Source organism: Ursus americanus, chromosome 9, assembly GCF_024610735.1.
Source record: "Ursus americanus isolate L20-20 chromosome 9, mUrsAme1.1.p, whole genome shotgun sequence".
Taxonomy (NCBI): Eukaryota; Metazoa; Chordata; class Mammalia; order Carnivora; family Ursidae; genus Ursus; species Ursus americanus.
Window position 1 is genome coordinate 28,048,873 of NC_142135.1, and position 19,940 is coordinate 28,068,812.

General features: G+C 34.5%; 1 protein-coding gene across 3 annotated transcripts in view; it reads left to right on the forward strand.

The window, feature by feature from the left end:
- NUDCD1 (NudC domain containing 1) overlaps nucleotides 1–19,940 on the forward strand; it is a 77,372-nt gene that overhangs the window by 13,950 nt on the left and 43,482 nt on the right. For 2 of the 3 annotated variants that reach the window (XM_087864671.1, XM_045805780.2), the window contains 3 exons: nucleotides 9,595–9,780; nucleotides 12,873–13,053; nucleotides 16,368–16,550. In XM_087864671.1, coding sequence (XP_087720797.1) covers nucleotides 9,595–9,780; nucleotides 12,873–13,053; nucleotides 16,368–16,550 — 550 coding nt within the window. Of the gene's footprint in view, nucleotides 1–7,402; nucleotides 7,717–9,594; nucleotides 9,781–12,872; nucleotides 13,054–16,367; nucleotides 16,551–19,940 lie in introns of those variants that run through there. The other variant, XM_045805782.2, reaches the window with a different exon arrangement.

A 19,940-nucleotide genomic window follows, 5' to 3' on the forward strand; every position in this document is an offset into this window, starting at 1 on the left:
CAGAAGAGGAATCACTGGGTCATATGGTAGTTCTATTTTTAATTTTTTGAGGAACCTCCATATTGTCTTCCATAGTGGCTGCACCAATTTACATTCCCACCAACAGTGCACAGGGATTTCCTTTTCTCCACATCCTCTCCAACACTTGTCATTTCTTGTTTTTTTGATAATAGCCATTCTAACAGGTGTGAGGTGGTAATCTCATTGTGATTTTGATTTGCATTCCCTGAAGATTAATGATTGAGCATCTTTTCATATATCTTTTGGCCAACTGTATATCTTTTTGGGAAAAATGTCTGTTCAGATCCTCTGTCCATTTTTTTTTTTTTTAAGATTTTATTTATTTATTTGACAGAGAGAGAGGCAGCCAGTGAGAGAAGGAACACAAGCAGGGAGAGTGGGAGAGGAAGAAGCAGGCTCCCAGCGGAGGAGCCTGATGTGGGACTCGATCCCAGGACTCTGGGATCACGCCCTGGGCCGAAGGCAGATGCTTAACGACTGAGCCACCCAGACGTCCCCTCTGTCCATTTTTTAATCAGATTGTTTGTTGGGGTTTTGGGGAGGTTGCTATTATATAAGTTCTTTATATATTTTGGATACCTTATTAGGTATTTGATTTGCAAATATTTTTTCTCATTCCCTAGGTTGACTTTTCATTTTGTTGATCACTTGCTCTGCAGCAGCTTTTTTAGTTTGACGTAGTTCTCCTTGTTTATTTTTGTTTTTATTGCCCTTGCTTTTGATGTCAGATTCAAAAAATCATTGCTAAGACCAATGTTAAGGAGTTTACTACCTATATTTTCTTTTGGGAGTTTTATGGCTTCAGGTCTTACATTTAAGTCTATAATCCATTTTGAGTTTATTTTTGTGTATGGTATAAGATAGTCCAGTTTCACTCTTTTGCATGTGACTCTCTGGTTTTCCCAACACCATTTATTGAAGAGACTGTCCTTTCCCCTATTGTATATTCTTGGCTCCTTTGTTGTAAATCAGTTGATCATATGTGTGTGATTTTATTTCTGGATTCTATTTTGTTCCATTGTCTTCAATTCCATACTGTTTCGATAACCACAGTTTTGTAAAGTAGTTTGAAATCAGAGATCATTATGCCTCCAGCTTTGTTGTTCTTTCTCAAGATTGTTTTAGCTTTTTGCAGTCTTTCGTCGTTCCATAAAAATTTGAGGATTGTAGTATTTCTGTGAAAAATTCCATTGGAGTTTTAATAGGGATTGCATTGAATCTGTAGATTGCTTTGGGTGGTATGGATATTTTAACAATATTGATTCTTCCAGTCCACGAGAATGGAGTATTTTCCCACTTATTTATATTTTCTTATAAATTCTTTTAGTTTCCTGTGGATCCTTCTAGAAGTGGTTTGTTATTTCTGTGTGTCTGATTTTGATTTTTTGGCAAGTGTAAGCACCAAGTGATATATACACATATATATATTTTAAAGATTTTATTTATTTATTTATTTATTTATTTATTTATTTATTTATTTTAGAGAGAGGGTGCGCTGGGGCTTGATCTCACAACCTTGAGACCATGACCTGAGCTGAAACCAAGAGTCGGACACCTAACCAACTGAGCCACCCAGGTGCCCAGTGATATATATTTTTAAAATACAAACTCTTCATCTTCGTATATGCAGCTTATGGTGCCCTTCTGTCCAACCTTGTGTTTTACCATTTTGTCCACTATACCCTAGCAATACCAGACTCTTGCAGTTCCCGAGAAATGCTCTGTATCCTGTTGCCCTCAGCCCATTTCCTGTGTGATTAACTCTACCTGGAACATTCTTTCTTAGTTCTGTGTCAGGTTGCTTCCCAATCTTTACTTAAGTCCCAGCAAAGCATCTCATCTGTTAAGCTTTCCCTGACATCCTCCTTTTGCTCCTCTGGGAGTATTCAAACCATTGGCTCTCAGATCTGTGTGAACTTTGAATTCCTTCTAGGCCAGGGGTTGGCAGACGTTTTCTGCACAGGGCCAGATAATTAAGATTTTAGGGTTTGTAGGCTAGACAGTCTTATGTCACAACTACTTGGTTTTGTGGTAGTAGTATGAGAGCAGCATTAGACAATATGTAAATGAATGAGTGTGACTGCATTCCAATAAAACTTTATTTTTAAAAATGACCTTGCCCAGATTTAGGTCATTGACTGTAGTTTGCCAAACCTTGGTCTAGGCCCTGGGTTTTTCTTATATTTCTATAATCCTGCCACCCAGCAGAAGGCTTGGTCAGTATGTTTGCTGAAATAATAACAGCTGTTTAAAGCTTGTTCTTATCCTTTGGAGTTGGGTATGCATCCTTTTTCGCATTCTCTCTCTCTCTCTCTCTTTTTTTAGATTTATTTGAAAGAGAGCAAGCCCGTGGTGGGGGGAGTGTAGAGGGAGAGAGAGAATCCTCAAGCCGACTCCTTGCTGAGCACAGAGACCTATATAGGGCCTGATTACAGGACCCTGAGATCATGACTTGAGTGGAAACCAAGAGCCGGCCACTTAACCGACTGAGCTACCCAAGCACCACAGCTTTGCTTTCTTGATAGGATCTTTCTCTTATTATTTCTTCTTCAGGCTCAGGTATGAGTCTTTGGTTTATTGAGATAAATGCTTTTAGTGAATAATAAATATTTCTTTCTCTTCAGCAAATGTTTATTGAATGCTATTATGTGCTTTGTAGCCACATATACAAATAAATTGATAACATGTAACAGTCGAAGTAGGGATAAGATGCAGACATAGTATGAGGAAGGAAATAATAAATGTTGAAAGACGAAGTGTTCAGAGAAGTTTCAGAAGAGATGTAACCTTAAGAGTTTTGAAGGATCAGTTAGTTTGCCATGCAAATTGAGGCAGCTATGTCTGCACATGACTTAAGAGGCACATTCAGCAAACTTCCGTAGGCGTGTGTGTACTACAGGTACTCTAGACTGATTTGCTGAAACACAGAGCATGTATGGAAGGACCTGAATAGTATACAGGCTATGGTTGGAGAGGAGGATGGCAGGGTGGGCAGAGGCCAGGTTTTGAAGGTAGGGAGGATCAATCATGTTATTCTGTGTTAAGCAAAGAGAAATGTTAAAAAGAAAGATTGATTCTTTGATTCATTTTAGTAGTAATTATGCTTGGTCGTGAGACAGGTGTGGATAGGGTCACAGTTTTGGGCCAGAAGCTTGGCTTTATCAGTTCACTTTTGGTAATCATGATTTGGAATACTAATACCAATTTAAATCACAAGATTGATTGAAAATGTGGAATGAAAGTTTAATGATAGCATTTGAAATACTATAAGCAGTGTAAGCAGTGTGGACTGGTCAATATAGTTTTCTTCTCCCATTGGAAAGTTTTCACAAGAAGTCAAATACTGTAATTTTATTAAGATAACTTATTTGACATGGAATCAGAGCAAAGACTAATGTTTTTGATCCCTTTTTCTGACCTATTCTCTGTGCTTCTATGAACTAGTTATCTTTCTGTGGGCTCATTATTATTATTCACTTTACCTTCAAAATATTTATTGAATACCTACTATATGTTACACATTGTTATAGGCCTGGGAATGCTGCAGCATACAAAATAAAGTTTCTTTTAGTTTATTAAGTCAAAGCAGAGTATGAACAACAGTTGACCCTTGAACAGTACTGGGAATCAGAGCGCTAAACCTCTCCTCCATTGCACAATCAAAAATTTGCAGTAGAAAAGTACAACTTTAGATTCCCCAAAACTTGACTAATAGCTTACTGTTGACCAGAAGCCTTACTGATAACATAAAGTTGATTAACACATATTTTGTATATGTATTGTGTATTTGTATTTATTTTCACAAATTAGTTTCTTTAATTTTGTTTTTGGTGATATCTGTCAGATTTTCTCTGACAGTTTTGCTCACGTCCTTAAAGGAATTGGAGAGCTTTCTGGAACTGGAACAGTTTCAGACTAGAATGACCCTTTCCTTATTTGTTAACTAAAGATTCTCTTTGGACCTAACTTATTATATATTCTTCTGTCCTTTTCAGTAATAGTCTTCTAATTATCCACTTGATTCTATGGTAATTGGTTTAGTCAAACTCTGTTTCTCTGGTAATTTTATAATATACTTTTTTGCTAGAGAAAATTGTTCATTTCTTTTTATTCTTTTCAGATTTGTTGCTGTAAATTTGCATGTTTTATGCTCTTAAGATTATCTTCTTTCTCTTTTTTCTCTTTTTCCGTAATCAAACTTTAGAAGGGTATTTTTACTATTATTTTTAAAGAACTATGGTGTTATTTTAGTTTGTTTTCTGCTTTAATTCAGTTTTGCCTTTGGTTTTCAAAATGTCTTGCACATCAGAATCACTTGGAGTAATTGATTAAAGCTAATTTCAGGTTATGGTTCTTAAAGATTTGGATTCAGTATGTCAGGGTCGATCATGGTCTGGGAATCTGCATTTTATCAAGGACCTCATATGATTTTGCTCGTGGTCCAGTAACCAAGTTTTGAGAAACTGTGCACCTCTGATGCAGAGAGGAATACCACATTTCTTTCTTACTATTTTTGTGATCAGCAGCAAAAGAAACTGACCTGTTTCTTTTGAACTTCTGTGTTGGGGGCAGGTGGAGAGTGTTGGCCACTGGTTACACACTGGCTTTTTTAAAGCAGAAAAGTTATTCTAATACCCATTTTATTGTCTGATTTTTTTTTTTTTTTGAGTCAAAGGCACACATGCACAAATCTCAGAGAGGTTCTTTTGCTGTTGCTGGTTTACAGATACCCCCCACCCTGTTAAATCTGTGCTAAACACTATTGTGGTCAAGAGAAGGCTGTAGGGCCCAGGTAAGGAAATCCACACATTGTGTCTGACCTTGAGATTTTGTCAGGAGCCAGCAGATGGCAGCAGTTCAACACACAGGTTTATAGAGGCATTATATTTCCAAGTCAGTTTATTTTGTCTGTTTACAATGCTTAATTTTAGAGAAATGTCAATTAGGAGGAAGTGCTTTTAGAAAGTAGAAAATGCCTTAGGAAAGCAAAAAAAAAATGTGTTTTTAAAACTTAATTCTTATGTTGTCATTTTATTAGGGTATTAGGGCTTCTTTTATTTTTATTTTTTATTTTTTATTTATTTTTTTAAAGATTTTATTTATTTATTTGACAGAGAGACAGCCAGCGAGAGAGGGAACACAATCAGGGGGAGTGGGAGAGGAAGAAGCAGGTTCCCAGCAGAGGAGCCTGATGTGGGGCTCGATCCCAGAAGGCTGGGATCACACCCTGAGCTGAAGGCAGAGGCTTAACGACTGTGCCACCCAGGCGCCCCTGTTAGGGCTTCTTTTAAAGTTACATGTTTTGTTTCTTAATATTTAGGAAATTAATTCTGTTATAACTTTTTTTTCCATTTACCTGAAAAACTAGTTTGTTTCTCCTAAAGAAGTGTGTCATCTTGTGGTGCCTCTTTGAATTACACTTAAAGATCAGAGGAGAGTTACTAGATTCCATGTGAAGCCCACATTTGTGAGGCTGTGTCTTGGAGTGAGTAACACACTGTAACTGCTTATTAGTCTAGCTCAGTTGCTTGCCAGTGTCTCCAAACTAGTATCTCAAGACCTGAATCTCACCTTATTTTCTGTAGTTGCATTTGTTAATAGGGAGCCAGTTATTTACCTTGTTAAAGAGAAAAATAAAGGGGAGGAGTAAGTTATTTGAACTGTGTGTTCTTAATGAATTATTAAGTTTTATGTTTTATAGAGACATTGCTCAAATTCCACTTAATAAAACATCATTTCTTAAAGCTTTAGCAAAAAAAAAGAGAAAGGAAAAAGGAAGTTTTCTTTTCTTCCAAATAAACTTAACAGTTATTTGTGATGAAAATGTTTTTCCAGAAAAAGATCACTTCCTTTTAAAAGGGCAAAATTTTAAATGTCACTGTGTAATAATACTAGTAAATGGCATCCTTACTTAATTTTTCTTGACCATTTTTCTTTAAACTTGGATAGTGCTTTCTATAAACATATATGTATTAGAAAAATGCCTTGTCAGTTCAAACCTTGTCTTCTTGTACCTGTGGCAAGAGGCCCACAAACTCCCGTTTAGAGATATTTTTCATAAATACGGTTCATATATTATTTACCATGTCACTTATAGTACAATATATTGATGTTTTTATATTTTTGTATTGCATTTTGTTGACCCAGGAATGTAATTAAAAATTTTATATAATGTGTTAGTCTGAAGAAAAACTGAATATAGTAGGTGCATTCACAGTGTTGTTCTTACTGTTTTTGCAGGGAGTATTCTAGAAATTGCAATGAGATCTGAGGTATCATTTGTTTAGAAAAACTTGGGTAGTGGTTTCTTCTCAAGAAAGTGTGGAATACAGGAGAGACCTTCAACTTTTAGAGTGGAGTCAATCAGAATTTGAATCTTAGCCCTGCCATTTTCTTAGCATCAGAGTTCTAGGCAAATGATTTACTCTTCTGAATAGAGGTCTTTATCTCTCAAAGTGTGCATAATGATTTCAACTTCGTAGGATTTTGTAATTGTTAAATGAGATGGCAAAAACTCAGAACACTTACTTAATACGTTACTTGTACATTGTAGGTATTCAGCAAATGTTCCATTCATCAGTGAAATTTTAATTCTTTTGCAATTCAGCTGTGAAATGTTACTGCAGAATTATTTTCAACAACTTTGAACATAGTTACATTAACTTTTATTTTTGTCTGGAAGAAGAAAATGATTGGGTGAGACAAAGACGTTATAGATGCCAATATCATAAGACATTATTATAAGGACACTTTGTAAAACTGTCAGTGGAGGTTGTTCAGAAATAATTTAATACTCTAAGATTCACAGAAGAAAATATTTTATTGCATACAGTCCATTTAAAATTAAATGTACCCTTTGAGAATTAGATTTCAAAAATTAGGAACATTCAGGTCGCTTTCACTTAAACTATCGTTTAACTTATGTAAGAGATACACTGTGTTTTCTTTTGTATTTTAAGTTAATTTTTAGCTTTACGTTTATATACTTGAATATCTTAATTATTCTGTTGGATATCGAAATCATTTATCTGATAATTAGACTTCCAGCAATCTCAGTTGTGTGTAAACTTGTATTTAAAAGAAAATAGCTTAAAACAACCTTCATAACTGTATATGAAATGAAGCATAGTGATTTAACAGGTTTAAGCCCTGCATTTGTCCTAACAAGTGGTTCATTAGATTAGATGCAGTGAAGGGCATGTAGTGGGTGGGGGAGACCACTAGAAACCTTTACTTTGAAACAACTGTTTTGAGGAAGAAGTCCCATTTTATTTTATTCTATTAATATCTTTTAAACTATGGGCATTACACATAAATTGCTCACTGTAAAAAAAAAAAAAAGTCAGGCAATGTATTTGAAGCAAAAATAGAAAGTTTCCCCTTACCTTCAGTCTCCCTGACGTCCAATTGGACTATGGTCTTTTTTCCCTTTCTGGTGGTAAACACTATTAAGAGACCACCGGCATGTGTCTGTATACCTTACTCTGTGCTGTCATATCACAACATGTTGTTCCAACATATATGGATTCATACTGTGTATATTCTGCATCTTTTTTTTTCAGTTATTTTGGAGATCTTCTTATGTCAGTATTATAAATCCACTTTTGTATATTTAACAGTTATTTGGTATTCCAAAGGATGGATATTTCACAATTAACCACTTCTCCACCAGTGTTCTCCAGACAAAGATACCAGGTACCCATCCATAGTTGAACAAGTTGGATTTATTACATTTTACAGCACAGGAGAATCCACACTGTGGGGGACCACATAGTGGTTCAGTAAGAGGATTTTAGAAAGGATTTATTACAGGATTGGGCTTGCATTAGGTGATTTTTTTCTGGTTAATTTTTTTTAACCACAGTTTTCCTATACATATCTTTACCCATTTAAACATTTTGGACATTCCTGTATTTCTTGTTCAGTTGCTAAGGCTCTTTATATGCCATAGATACTGGTCCTGTGTTATTTTTGTGGCAAATATTTTTCTCCCTGTCTCATACACGTCCTTTATTTTTCACAGGAAGACTTTCTCCATCCTGAGATTAAAACATGATTCATCTTCTAACAAAGTTATCTTACTTTTTCTTTAAAATATTTAGATTATTAATCCATCTGGAATGTGGAATTTTGTGTATGCTGTGAGGGAAAGAGCAATTTTTTTCCAGATCTCTAGTATCCCAATAGCATTTGTTTTGACCACTCCCATTTATTTCTCACTAATTGGAAATGCCACATCATGTTCTAAACGCCTGCATAGACATAAGCCTGCAGTAAAATATCTCTTAATTGACCTCCATTTAATTGAGTGACTGGAGTAACTGATATTCTCTCTTTCCTTCGTATAATACACTGACTGCAGACCACAGTAAGCTTAATGTTTACTACTAGTAGGCTACTCAGTACTATGCTGATAGCAATTCTGTTTCCACTAGTTGAGTTTTACATCACTAACACTCAGATATGGTCATTCTAAAAACTTTATGCCAGGTGTGCTTGTCCTTGTATTTTCATTATTTAACCAGTATTATGTAAATCAGTAAAATATGAATACAAAAAGAAGGAAAGATGCCATTTCAAAGAAAACTAAACTGGATGCTTTAGAAAGAGACAGTGGGTCACTGAAAAACTTGTGGCTGGTAAGGACATTTTGTTTACTTAAATTTTGTTAATATATACATTTATCTAAGTAATTCTAGGAACAGAGAATGAAATACATGAATCAAGAATTACTTTTGGCCTGTAGGAAAATCTGTTAACTAAAAATTAAAATTTTAACATTAACAAATTATTGAATTGAGTACATCTGATACATAAGATGTTTATGTCCAGAAATGTAGACCTTTTTATATATTTTCTTGTAAAACATTTGAATGATGCAATCCATCTTATAGCTTTAAATTTTAAGGATATAGATACAATAAAAATGTGCTAACAGAAACCTAAGTTGTTAATATCTAAGTGCAATGTTTTCATACCACAGGCTGATGTCTATAGAGACATTTAGAACATGATGTAGTATTTCCAGTTAGTTAAAAATACTGATCATTAACTCTAAACAATCAAGACCAGATAACCACAGTATATTCATTATCTCTTGCTGTGTAATATCTTACTTCAACACTTAGTGACTTGAAACAATAAATATTTGTCATCTCACAGTTTTTGTGGGTCAGAAATCAGAGTGGCTTAGCAAGGTGGTTCCTGTGTCAAGGTGTCTCATGAGGTTGTAGCCCAGTGATCTGAAGGCTCAAGTAGGGCCTTCAGATAGTTAGCTCACAAGGTGTTGGTTATTTTCAGGAGCCCTTATGTCCTCCCCATGTGGGTCTTCCAGGTGTAGTCCAAGAAAGAGCAAAATAGAAGATGTAATAGAAACTATGGCCGAGTTTGAGAAGTCACAAACTGTCACTTCTGCCATATTTTGTTAGAAGTGAGTTGTACAGCTCATACCCAAAGGGAGGGGAATTAGGCACCTTCTCATGAATGAGAGAGTAACCACTACACTGCAGATATTTATTCTGTGTGCATATGGATCAAGGAGAGGGTAGATTCATTTGTTTGGCTTCTTTTTAGGACACTGCTTTAGGAAAACCACGAGAAGTGTTTCGACTTCCCACAGATTTGACAGCATACGACAATCGCCTCTGTGCATCTATCCATTTCACATCTTCTACCTGGGTTACCTTGTCAGATGGAACTGGACGATTATATCTCATTGGTACAGGTGAACGTGGAAATAGTGCTTCTGAAAAATGGGAGGTGCGGTTTTGTTCTTTGTTTTTTAGACTTGAGCAATGTCTGCAAAGTATATATAAATTAGACCTTAGTGATTTTGAAATAACTCTTTCTAGGCATGGTTTATGTGTGACCTCTTTATTTTTATAATATATAATGTTTTAGAAATTTTTAATTAAATTATAAAATACATACCTTTTACAAAACTGGTATCTTAACCATTTCTGGTTTGATCTGGGGTTATTGCAATTGTCAAGAATTGCATTCATTTGTTCAGCGAATGTATATTGAACGCTTTATATGTGTGTAAAGCAGTACACTAGTGTACTGATATTGTCTCCTTCTTGATGAAGAGTTAGCCAGGAATTACATTGGGATATATTTTCTCCTATACTCATGTTATATTTGCTGGTATCTTTATGGGCCCAGCACACTCTGAGACACCACTCTGCTAGCTGTCTGGTAAGTTGCCATTGGTCAAATACTGAGTTTACCAGAGTATTCCCTACTTGGAAGAATACACTATAACAGTTATGTTATAGTGTGCCAAGCTCTGAGGTGCTATTTTTATTTCAGTTTTCTTAAAACAATGTAACATTTTTAAATCTGAGGGACAGATTAGGATTTTAATCATAATAAATAAGGAATTAATTTTTCTAGAGCCACAGTTTTTGAAGGTGGGAAAGAATGACACTGAGTTATACTAATAAGTATATTGTGATACTGCTGTTGTCTAAATCTCAGCAGGTAGCCTTTTAGTTCTGGGTAGATAAAGAAATATGAACTTAATATATTTACATCTTATAAAATATTTTAATCAGATCAACAAATGCCTACAGAGATCAGGCTTTAATTATTTGAGAAAAACTAAGAAGGCCTTAGAACCAAATGGCTTGCCTTTCTTACAAAGTTATATTAAATGGTATACTACCAAATCGTAGTAATGCAAAAAACTAAACAAAAAACACAGTAAATAACCAGAACAACAGTAGTCTTTTTGTAGGAGGCCTTTGCAGGCCTTTGTAGTCACAGGTTTAAATATTCATTGGACATTGTGACATTTTTCTGCTGTGGCCTCCAATAATAACTTTTTTCTTTTTTTTTAATTTTTTTAATTTTATTAACTGAGGCAATGTGACACATGGATAGCATAACTACCTGAAACATTTGGAAGGAGTTTGGAGAGTGATGGATAGGAGAATGAGAATCAGGCTATGGATTCTTTTGGTTTTGAGCAGGAAGAGACACACTGGCCCAGCTCACCTTCAGCTTAAAAATGACACCGCATACTATGCCAGAAGGAAGTTCATATGGATTTATAAATCATTTGGTTTATGCTATGTACATCCCCTTGGTGCAAATTAGGCCTTTAGTAAATATTTTTAAAATCAAAAATGTAAATTTACTTCATGCCCTCTTCAGTGTACACTGCTGTAATGAGATTAGCACCCAGAGATGTTCGCAGTTAATAATAGTTTTGGGGAGAAGGGGGGCGGGACAGGGATGGGACTTGGGCACTAACTGAGGTGGGAGGGATACTGTGGTATACTGGTCACTGTAAGAGAAACAACTTAGGAGAGTTTTAGGACTTTGGGGAAGTTGGTGGAACAGAGAGGAAGCTAAAGGTGGGAGTTGTTGGGGGGTACAGTGGGGCATAAGGAGGCCAAGCAAGGACGGTGATGACTGCAGTGTAGAAAGAGAAAGGGAGACAGGAAGACTGCCTGCTTTTTGCAAGTGTGTTGCCTCTAATATGATGGGGGTGCTGTTATCAGCAGTATCACACTTGAGTTGCTAGGCTTATTCCGGAGACAGGAAACTTCAGCCTAACAATTTATAAAGGTTTAGACTTCTACTTCCTGGTTTCATTCCCGTCCCTTTCACTCACATGAGAGAAAGAAGAGAAGGAAGCAATAAACTAGCTACTTGTACCTGACAACACTTACTATCTTTCTTTCCTCCCTTTGGTCTCCTGTTGTACCCCAAACGCAAGCAAAACTCTGTCAAACAACTAAAACCTGTGTATCGTCTCAGTTTTGAGTATTTGAGATATTTTTTTGCTGTTCTTGCTCTTTTTGTGGAAGACCATAGAATGGATTCCAAAGGTCTACTATTTGAATAATTTTGTCAGAGGTGCTCAAACACTAAGGGAAATTGACATTAAATCATACTTTTCTTTATAAGACTTTCAAGTAGGAGCAGATAGGGTAGGATTCCAGATAGATGGGGTTTTTCCGTTTTTGTTTTTTTTTAAAGCTAACTTTTGTCATTTGGATATTTTCTTCAACCATTTATTTTTTCATTTATTCAAAAATCTTGCTTAGTGAACAGTCTTAAAATATCTCTTCTTTATTTTTTACTCTGAAATAAATATAATAGTCCTTTAGATAATGTGTTTGTGATAGAAAAAAGAATTTATTAAGATTTTGTGTCTCTGTATGGTACTTAGATTTGCTTTTTAAGAAGACACTTCAGTATTATATTTAAATAGAGTTTGTTGAATTATAACTTTTAAATGTAAAGGGGCTGTTTTATTTGTGAAAAAGAAGAAAGTTTCAGTGGTGTCTCTCCAATTCCTTTGACTCTGACCTTTTTAAACTTCCAAGAAATAAACAGAAGAACAAAACAGAACAGAACAAAAATAGGAAAAAACCATACATACACACATGCACACACATGTGCATTAACAACAATATTCAGAAACTAAGAGGAACAAAGAGGAAATAAATCATATACAAGATAGGAGAAGAGATAAAGGAGTCAACATTAACCTGCTCATGTCCTCTTTTGTGTAGAGCACTGTTTCACTTGTTAATTCTTTTCTAGAGGTTGCTTCTAGTTCTCTTTCTCCTTTTGATGCTGCTTGGATGCCCTGTTGTTTTCCTTGTTTTTAAGCCAAGAGTACTTACCACTTTTTCTATTAAATAGGCATTTTTAAAAAGTTCTTTCTTCAAAGAATGTTATTTGAACTTGCAACCTTTATTTAAAGGCTTTTTCATTTTTCTATTCCTTATAATAAATAGTATCCAAATTAGTTGTTTTATCTGTACATTCTCTCTGTGCTACCTTCATTTTTGTAATATGTACATTTTTGTGTATGTAACTTTTTTTTTTTGTAGATTATGTTTAATGAAGAGCTTGGGAATCCTTTTATCATAATTCACAGTATCTCACTGCTGAATGCTGAAGAACATTCTGTAACAACCTTACTTCTTCGAATAGAGAAGGAGGAATTGGATATGAAAGGAAGTGGATTCTATGTTTCTTTGGAGTGGGTCACTATCAGTAAAAAAAATAAAGGTAAAATATAACAACACTGTGAATCCATAGTGGTTGGCACCATTTAGTAGATTTTGAAATGCAGAGCTGTTCCTGTAAATGCTGTTGGCTTCTTCTTGGGTGGTGTTGGTGTGATTCTAATACCTGACACCTAGTGGAATGAATTCCTATAGATAGTTTCTCTTCAGGTATGGATTATTAAAAAAATAGTAATGTGCTTCCAGAGTCAATTATGCCTTTTTGTATAAAAGCAGACATTCTTACATAACTTTAGAAGAATTTTACATAGGGGCGCCTGGGTGGCACAGTGGTTAGGCGTCTGCCTTCGGCTCGGGGCGTGATCCTGACATTATGGGATTGAGCCCCACATCAGGCTCCTCCGCTATGAGCCTGCTTCTTCCTCTCCCACTCCCCCTGCTTGTGTTCCCTCTCTCGCTGGCTGTCTCTATCTCTGTCGAATAAATAAATAAAATCTTAAAAAAAAAAAGAATTTTACATAACTTTAGAAGAATTTTAAGTGTATATTTTCAATATATACAACACTATATATATAGAGAGAGAGAGAATTAAGAGAATTAAGTGGATTTTTCTGTAGTTGAGAACAAAGGGAGCTTGTTTCCATGATGACTCTTTGCCCTTTTTCTCAGTTTTTATTAACTTACTCATTTAACTTATGAGTCTTAAATTATAGCTGACCCTTGAACAACAGGTTTGAACTGTGCAGGTCCACATATACATGGGTATTTTTTGATAAATAGAGGATAGTACTATAAATGTATTTATGATTTCCTAAATAACACTTTCTTTTCTCTAGCTTATTTTATTGTAAGAATATATTATATAATACATACACAAAATAGTGTTAATCGACTGTTTTTGTTTTTGGTAAAGCTTCCAATCAACAGTAAGCTATCAGTAGTTAAATTTCTTGGGGAGTCAAAAGTTATACACAGATTTTTGACTGCACAGGGGATCAGTGTCCCTAACCTTCATATTGTTCAAGAGTTAACTGTTAATTTATAATCTGATAAAGGCTATTAGTGTTTGATTTCTAAGAGGGCTTTTTTATTTTAAAATGAACATGTGTATATGTACATATATGTATGTGTATATGTGTGTGTATATATACATATATATGTAACAATAGTTTATAAGTAAGCTGAGTAAATTTCCTAGATTTGTTCTGCGAACTGTTTAATATAATTTGTCTGTTGTTTTTCCCAGTGTTGTAGTTTCATCTCTGGAGTAACACAGTAACTCAAAACTTTAGGTATTGGAAAACTTTCTGTATGAGGCTAGATGGTAACCATACAATTTATATCACAACTACTCAATTATGCCACTGTGGCACAAAAGCAGCCATTGATAATACATAAATAAATGAGTTTAGCTGTATTCCAATAATACTTTATTTATGGACATTTGAATTTTATATAACTTTAACATATATTTAAATATTATTATTTTCATTATTTTTAGTCATTTAAAAAAGTATAAAATTCATTCTTAGCCCACAGACCATATGAAAATATGCATAAATTCAGCTTTGTCTCCACTGGCCATACTTTGCCAATCTCTACTTTAGATAATAAAAAAAATTATTATTTTTTATTAAGGTAATTAACTCAACAACTTACAGAGAAATCATGGTGCATATTTTTCCTCCTGTTCTCTGGTTCTGTGACAACTGTAGCTTAGTTCACAGTAACTGTGACACTCTGCTCAAGCTTCACCCTTGCATTCCCTTTGCTTTGTGTACTTGCCTCAACTGGACGGATATAATCAGACTCACTTTTCTTCTTATCTCCCAAGGTTGTAATTAGAGGAATATTAATTCTCATGGTTCACTTTCTTTCTCATTACTCTTCTTAATGTCTCATTCCTTTCACCCCCCAAGTATTATTAATATAATTGTTACTCTTTTCCTTTTTCTTTTTTAATGAACATAACAGTGCTTTTCGAAACTGTGTTGAGGGGAACATCTGATAAATTATGTTTTGTGGTCAAATATCCCTAATACACATTCAACATGTTAAAGGTTCTAAAAATTTTGAGTAATAAAGAGAATTTAATTTTAATCAAGCATTTCACAACTTATTTAATCATGGAGTTCACTTGAAATTCACCTGTTATTCTCTCTTGCACACATATTGGGAAAAGCCACCCTATAAACTATGTAGTAACTAAGTCTGGGTCTTTGGAGTCAGGTAGGACTCTTTGCCTTGCATGTACTGTGCAGGAAGTGTATTAGCTCATTCATAAATTTACAGTTCTGTTCTTAAATATGTATGAGATAAATGTGAATGTAGATGAAGATTTAAAGGAAAAAATGACATACTTTAGAACAGATTGTATCATTATGTATAATGTGACATTGAGTTGCGATTTTTGACTACTCATTGTGAAGCTTACTTGTTAAAGTACAACCCACTTTAATAGAGTAACTATAAGTAAAGGTATGGACTCAGCTGTAATGTTTAGTACTTTTTAAAGCAAAAAAAACCCAAAAAAACCCCTATTTTCAAGAATAAATTCAGTTATTTTACCAGAAATTTTCATGATACAGTTAATTTTGTATCTTTTTTATATTTCCTATTTTAAATTTTATATCTTAAAATTAAGTATCATTACTTATGCTTGATTACAGTTGGCATGTAGATCTGTCTCTTAGTGTGTATAAAAATAATTTCTACCATAAACATTTCATTTTAAGGAAACCCTCTTATCAATAGCTAGAATAGGCAGAAAAATAGTCCACACCATACCTTTCCTTTATCCTTAGTGTGTGGCTCTTTTCAGAAGATGCCTATCATGTACCTGCTGGGAACATAGACAGGCTATAGTAAAGGAAAAGGTAGATCCATCAGAAGCTGATATTGCAGGTAAGTTAGTCACTTTCAAAGTCTAGAGCGCTGCTGTCCAATGAAAATTTCTGCGAAGTGGACACGTTTTATATGTGTGCCATTTAATACAATAGCAGCTAGCCATGTGTGGCTGTTGAGCATTTGAAATATGGCTAGTGTGCTTAAAGAACTGAATTTTAAATTTTACTTAATTTAGATTAAATATCTACTATGGCCAGTAGCTACCACATTGGAAAGCACAGTCTAGAGCAAATTTCATCAGACCTGGTATTTTAAAGTAGGGGTGTATTTACAGAAAATTAGGTTATAAATCTTTTTATCCCTATGAAAAGACTCTTAATAGCATGCCTTTTAACAGTACACTTAAAATACTTAATTTTAATTAAAACTAATAAACAAATATTTTCAGGATATTTTTACAATACAGTGTTTTTGTAATTTTTTGTCCTAAAATGCTTTGCTTTCTTACAGATGATAACAAATATGAAATTATTAAGCGTGATATTCTCCGTGGAAAGTCAGTGCCACATTATGCTGCTATTGAGCCTGATGGGAAGGGTCTGATGATTGTCTCCTACAAGTCCTTCACATTTGTTCATGTTGGTCAAGATCTTAAAGAAAATCAGAATGAGAACATGTCAAAGAAAATCAAAGGTAATTTTACTCTTCACCTTCATAGAGCTCATATGTGTTTATGCACACACACATTTATGGCTGCTTTATCTTTATTTTTCTTTATATGTGTTAGAATAGTCTTTTGTAAAATGTACTACCTAAATAGTATGAATTGTTTTAATTAGTAATTTTGTAATCACCAAAAATGTTTTTAAAAAATCTGTACAGGGGCGCCTGGGTAGCGCAGTCGTTAAGCGTCTGCCTTTGGCTCAGGGCATGATCCCGGCGATCTGGGATCAAGCCCCACATCAGGCTCTTCCGCTGGGAGCCTGCTTCCTCCTCTCCCATTCCCCCTGCTAGTGTTCCCTCTCTCGCTGGCTGTCTCTCTGTCAAATAAATAAATAAAATCTTTAAAAAAAAAAAAATCTGTACATTAGCTTACCTGTTTAGATCTAATAAATACCTAATAAATGAATAAATGATGTCTCTTATTGGTGTTCGAGAAGCTAGCTAATTGAAGATATTAATCTTTTAAAATATGCTAAACTCTGTTGATTACAGGTGTATACTAATGTACATGTTCTTAACTTTTAGTACTAAGCAGAAAAAAAGTTCTAGAGGGCAAAATCATCAAGTTTTCCCAATGCTAAATGAATAAATGGATGTTTTAGAACAAAGACAGTAATAAGGTCTTCCAAAAGAAATTTATATTTACTGGGGTGCCCACGTGGCTCAGTCAGTTGATCGTCAACTCTTAGTTTTGGCTCAGGTCATGATCCCAGGGTTCAGCTCTCACTCATCAGGGAGTCTAGTTAAGGATTCTCTCCCTCTCCCCTTCCCATGCTGGTGTGTGCACTCTCTCGCTCTCTCTCAAATAAATAAATCTTTAAAAAAAAGAAATTTGTATTCCCATACAAAGAATATATACTCTTCTATTCAAGAGAACATCACTCTGTAATCAATACTGTTCATATTTCTGATGTTTATAGCCAGAGAATAGTTTTTTTTACTTAACAGATTTTCACAGTATTTAACAATTATACATACGAATCTCTGAATGTACCTTACTGTTACTTAATTATATAAAATAAAAATTAGTTTCACTATTTTCATCCAGTTAGACCTTCTAAACAAAAATCCTTTGAAAAGTATTTGAAAATAATAATGTAATAAATATTTTAAAAATATTTTTCCCGGGTTTATAGATATTTGCACCTTTGAATATGAGAGTTGTGCTTGGTGACTTTTTATTTAGCCTCACAACAACTTGGTTTTCTTATATGTAATGCATTTTTTGTTAGATTATCTCTAAGATCCCTTTCCAAATAAATTCTTTTCTGTCTTCATTATAACGTTGAAGTCTTGTAGAGCTTAGCCAAAACAGCTATTCATATCTCTAGACCACATGCCCTTTAGGACTCTTGGTGAGCAGTTGCAAAGGAGTGAAAGAATGCCCTACTCTTTGGAGCCATTCTGCCTAGTAGCTGAGACCCATGTGGTTCCAAGACAGATCGTAGCCTGGGAGGGACACAACATCTTTTTAAATCACTAACTACCAGTTCAGGTGTTGTTTTTCTTGTTGACATCTCACTAATATTGAATTCCTCCTGAATACATCATTATGTCATTTCTTCTCTTGTAGTGTGAATCTCAAATTCCCCCTGTATTTTTCTGTTTTCCTTTTAATAAACAGCCTTTACTTATAAAGGAAAAATGTAATTTTTAAAAAAATTATGGATAATCTGTTAATTATATATAGCATGCTTTCTTGTAAATAATCTTCTGAGAATATATACTGGCTTCATTTTCTGTAAACCTCAAGAAAACGGATACTGTCTGTTGCCTATTTGATGTTGTCATAATGATATAAGTAATAGCATTTTCTTTGAAAGACTTAAAACGGGCACCTGGGTGGCTCAGTCAGTTAAGCATCTGCCTTGGGCTCAGGTCATGATCCCCAGGGTACCGAGATCCAGGCCTGCTTTGGGCTCCCTGCTCAGCGGGGAGCCTGCTTCTCCCTCTGCCATTCCCCCTGGCTTGTGCTCTCGGGCTCTCTCTATCTCTCTGTCAAATAAATAAATAAAATCTTAAAAAAAAAAAAAAAAGACAAACTGAAAACATGATTTCCAAAAACATAGAAAGGCATTCAGCAACCAACAATTGAGGAAATTATTTAGGTGTTTGTATAACTTAGTAGAGAGAGGTTTAAAAAATTCTGGCTTTCCCTTTTAGTCTACTTTTATGGCCTTTAATTTTTACTAAAAGCTCCTGTGATTTTGTACTCTTCGCCTTCCCATATCTTCCAGAAATTATCCATTGAGTCATTGTTACATGTAAACTGCCTTGTTAACTTTTGTGATAGACAGAAAATTAAGTGAAACAAATTACTTGCCTTAAGGAGCTTATAGTTACCAATCTTTTAAGCTACAGTTGAAACTTTTTCAGTGAGTTTATATTAAAAGTACTTCTAAAGAGATAAGAGAGGGGCTCTGAGAGCCTGCTTAAAGGAATGTGATACAAGCTAGAAATTAATCCAAAGTAACATTTTATACTGAAAATTTATTCATTTTTAAATGTATTTCTATAATATCATGCTTGTTAAATTTTATTTAACATCAAATAGAAGTGACCCTTTAAGAAGATATATCATACTTAATGTTAAACATGATCTTCGAGCATATCTAGTATTCACAAAGTTTTTACACAAAATGGTGCAAAAAGAAAAAGAATAATAAAAGAATAATAACCCCCAAACAAGAATGATAACCCACATTTAGTGAGAGTTTATGGTATACTTAATAATAGAATTGATATTAAATATTTTATAGGTATTAACTCATTTAAATTTTAATAGTTCTGTGAGATATGTAATATTTTGTTATCTTATTTTACTGATTAGAAAAAAGAGGATCAGAGATGCAGTTGCATACCAAAATTAATAAATGGTTGAGCCAAGATTCAGACCTAAGACTGGTCAACTCTGGAGTACTAGTTCCTAACCACTGTATCATATTCCTTTCTAATAAGCACGTGGACGTGTTAATGTTTATGGATATCATTAAGCAAATGTTTATTCTTTTTGTACTTAAGCCCTATTTTCTTATTTCATGGTTATAATGTATGATGGGTTTTAAGGTATTTCTTTAGTAGCTGGCTTTTTAGAAGACAAGCCGAGGAGATAGAGAAGGAGGTGAAGGGTGGATTGTTTCATTGGGAACTTAGACAAAATACACAGACAGCCCTTGAATTTCCTATGAAATTGCTTTCATGCAACAAAATTGTAGGGTAGAATAGCTAGTTCCTTTGTAAGTGAATACACCTTTTATTTTTGTGTGGATTTGTATCTCACCAAATAATAGTGGTCTCCTGTATCACAGAGTTCCATCATTAGGGCAAATCAAGGCAATGTTGAAAGATTCAGACAATGGT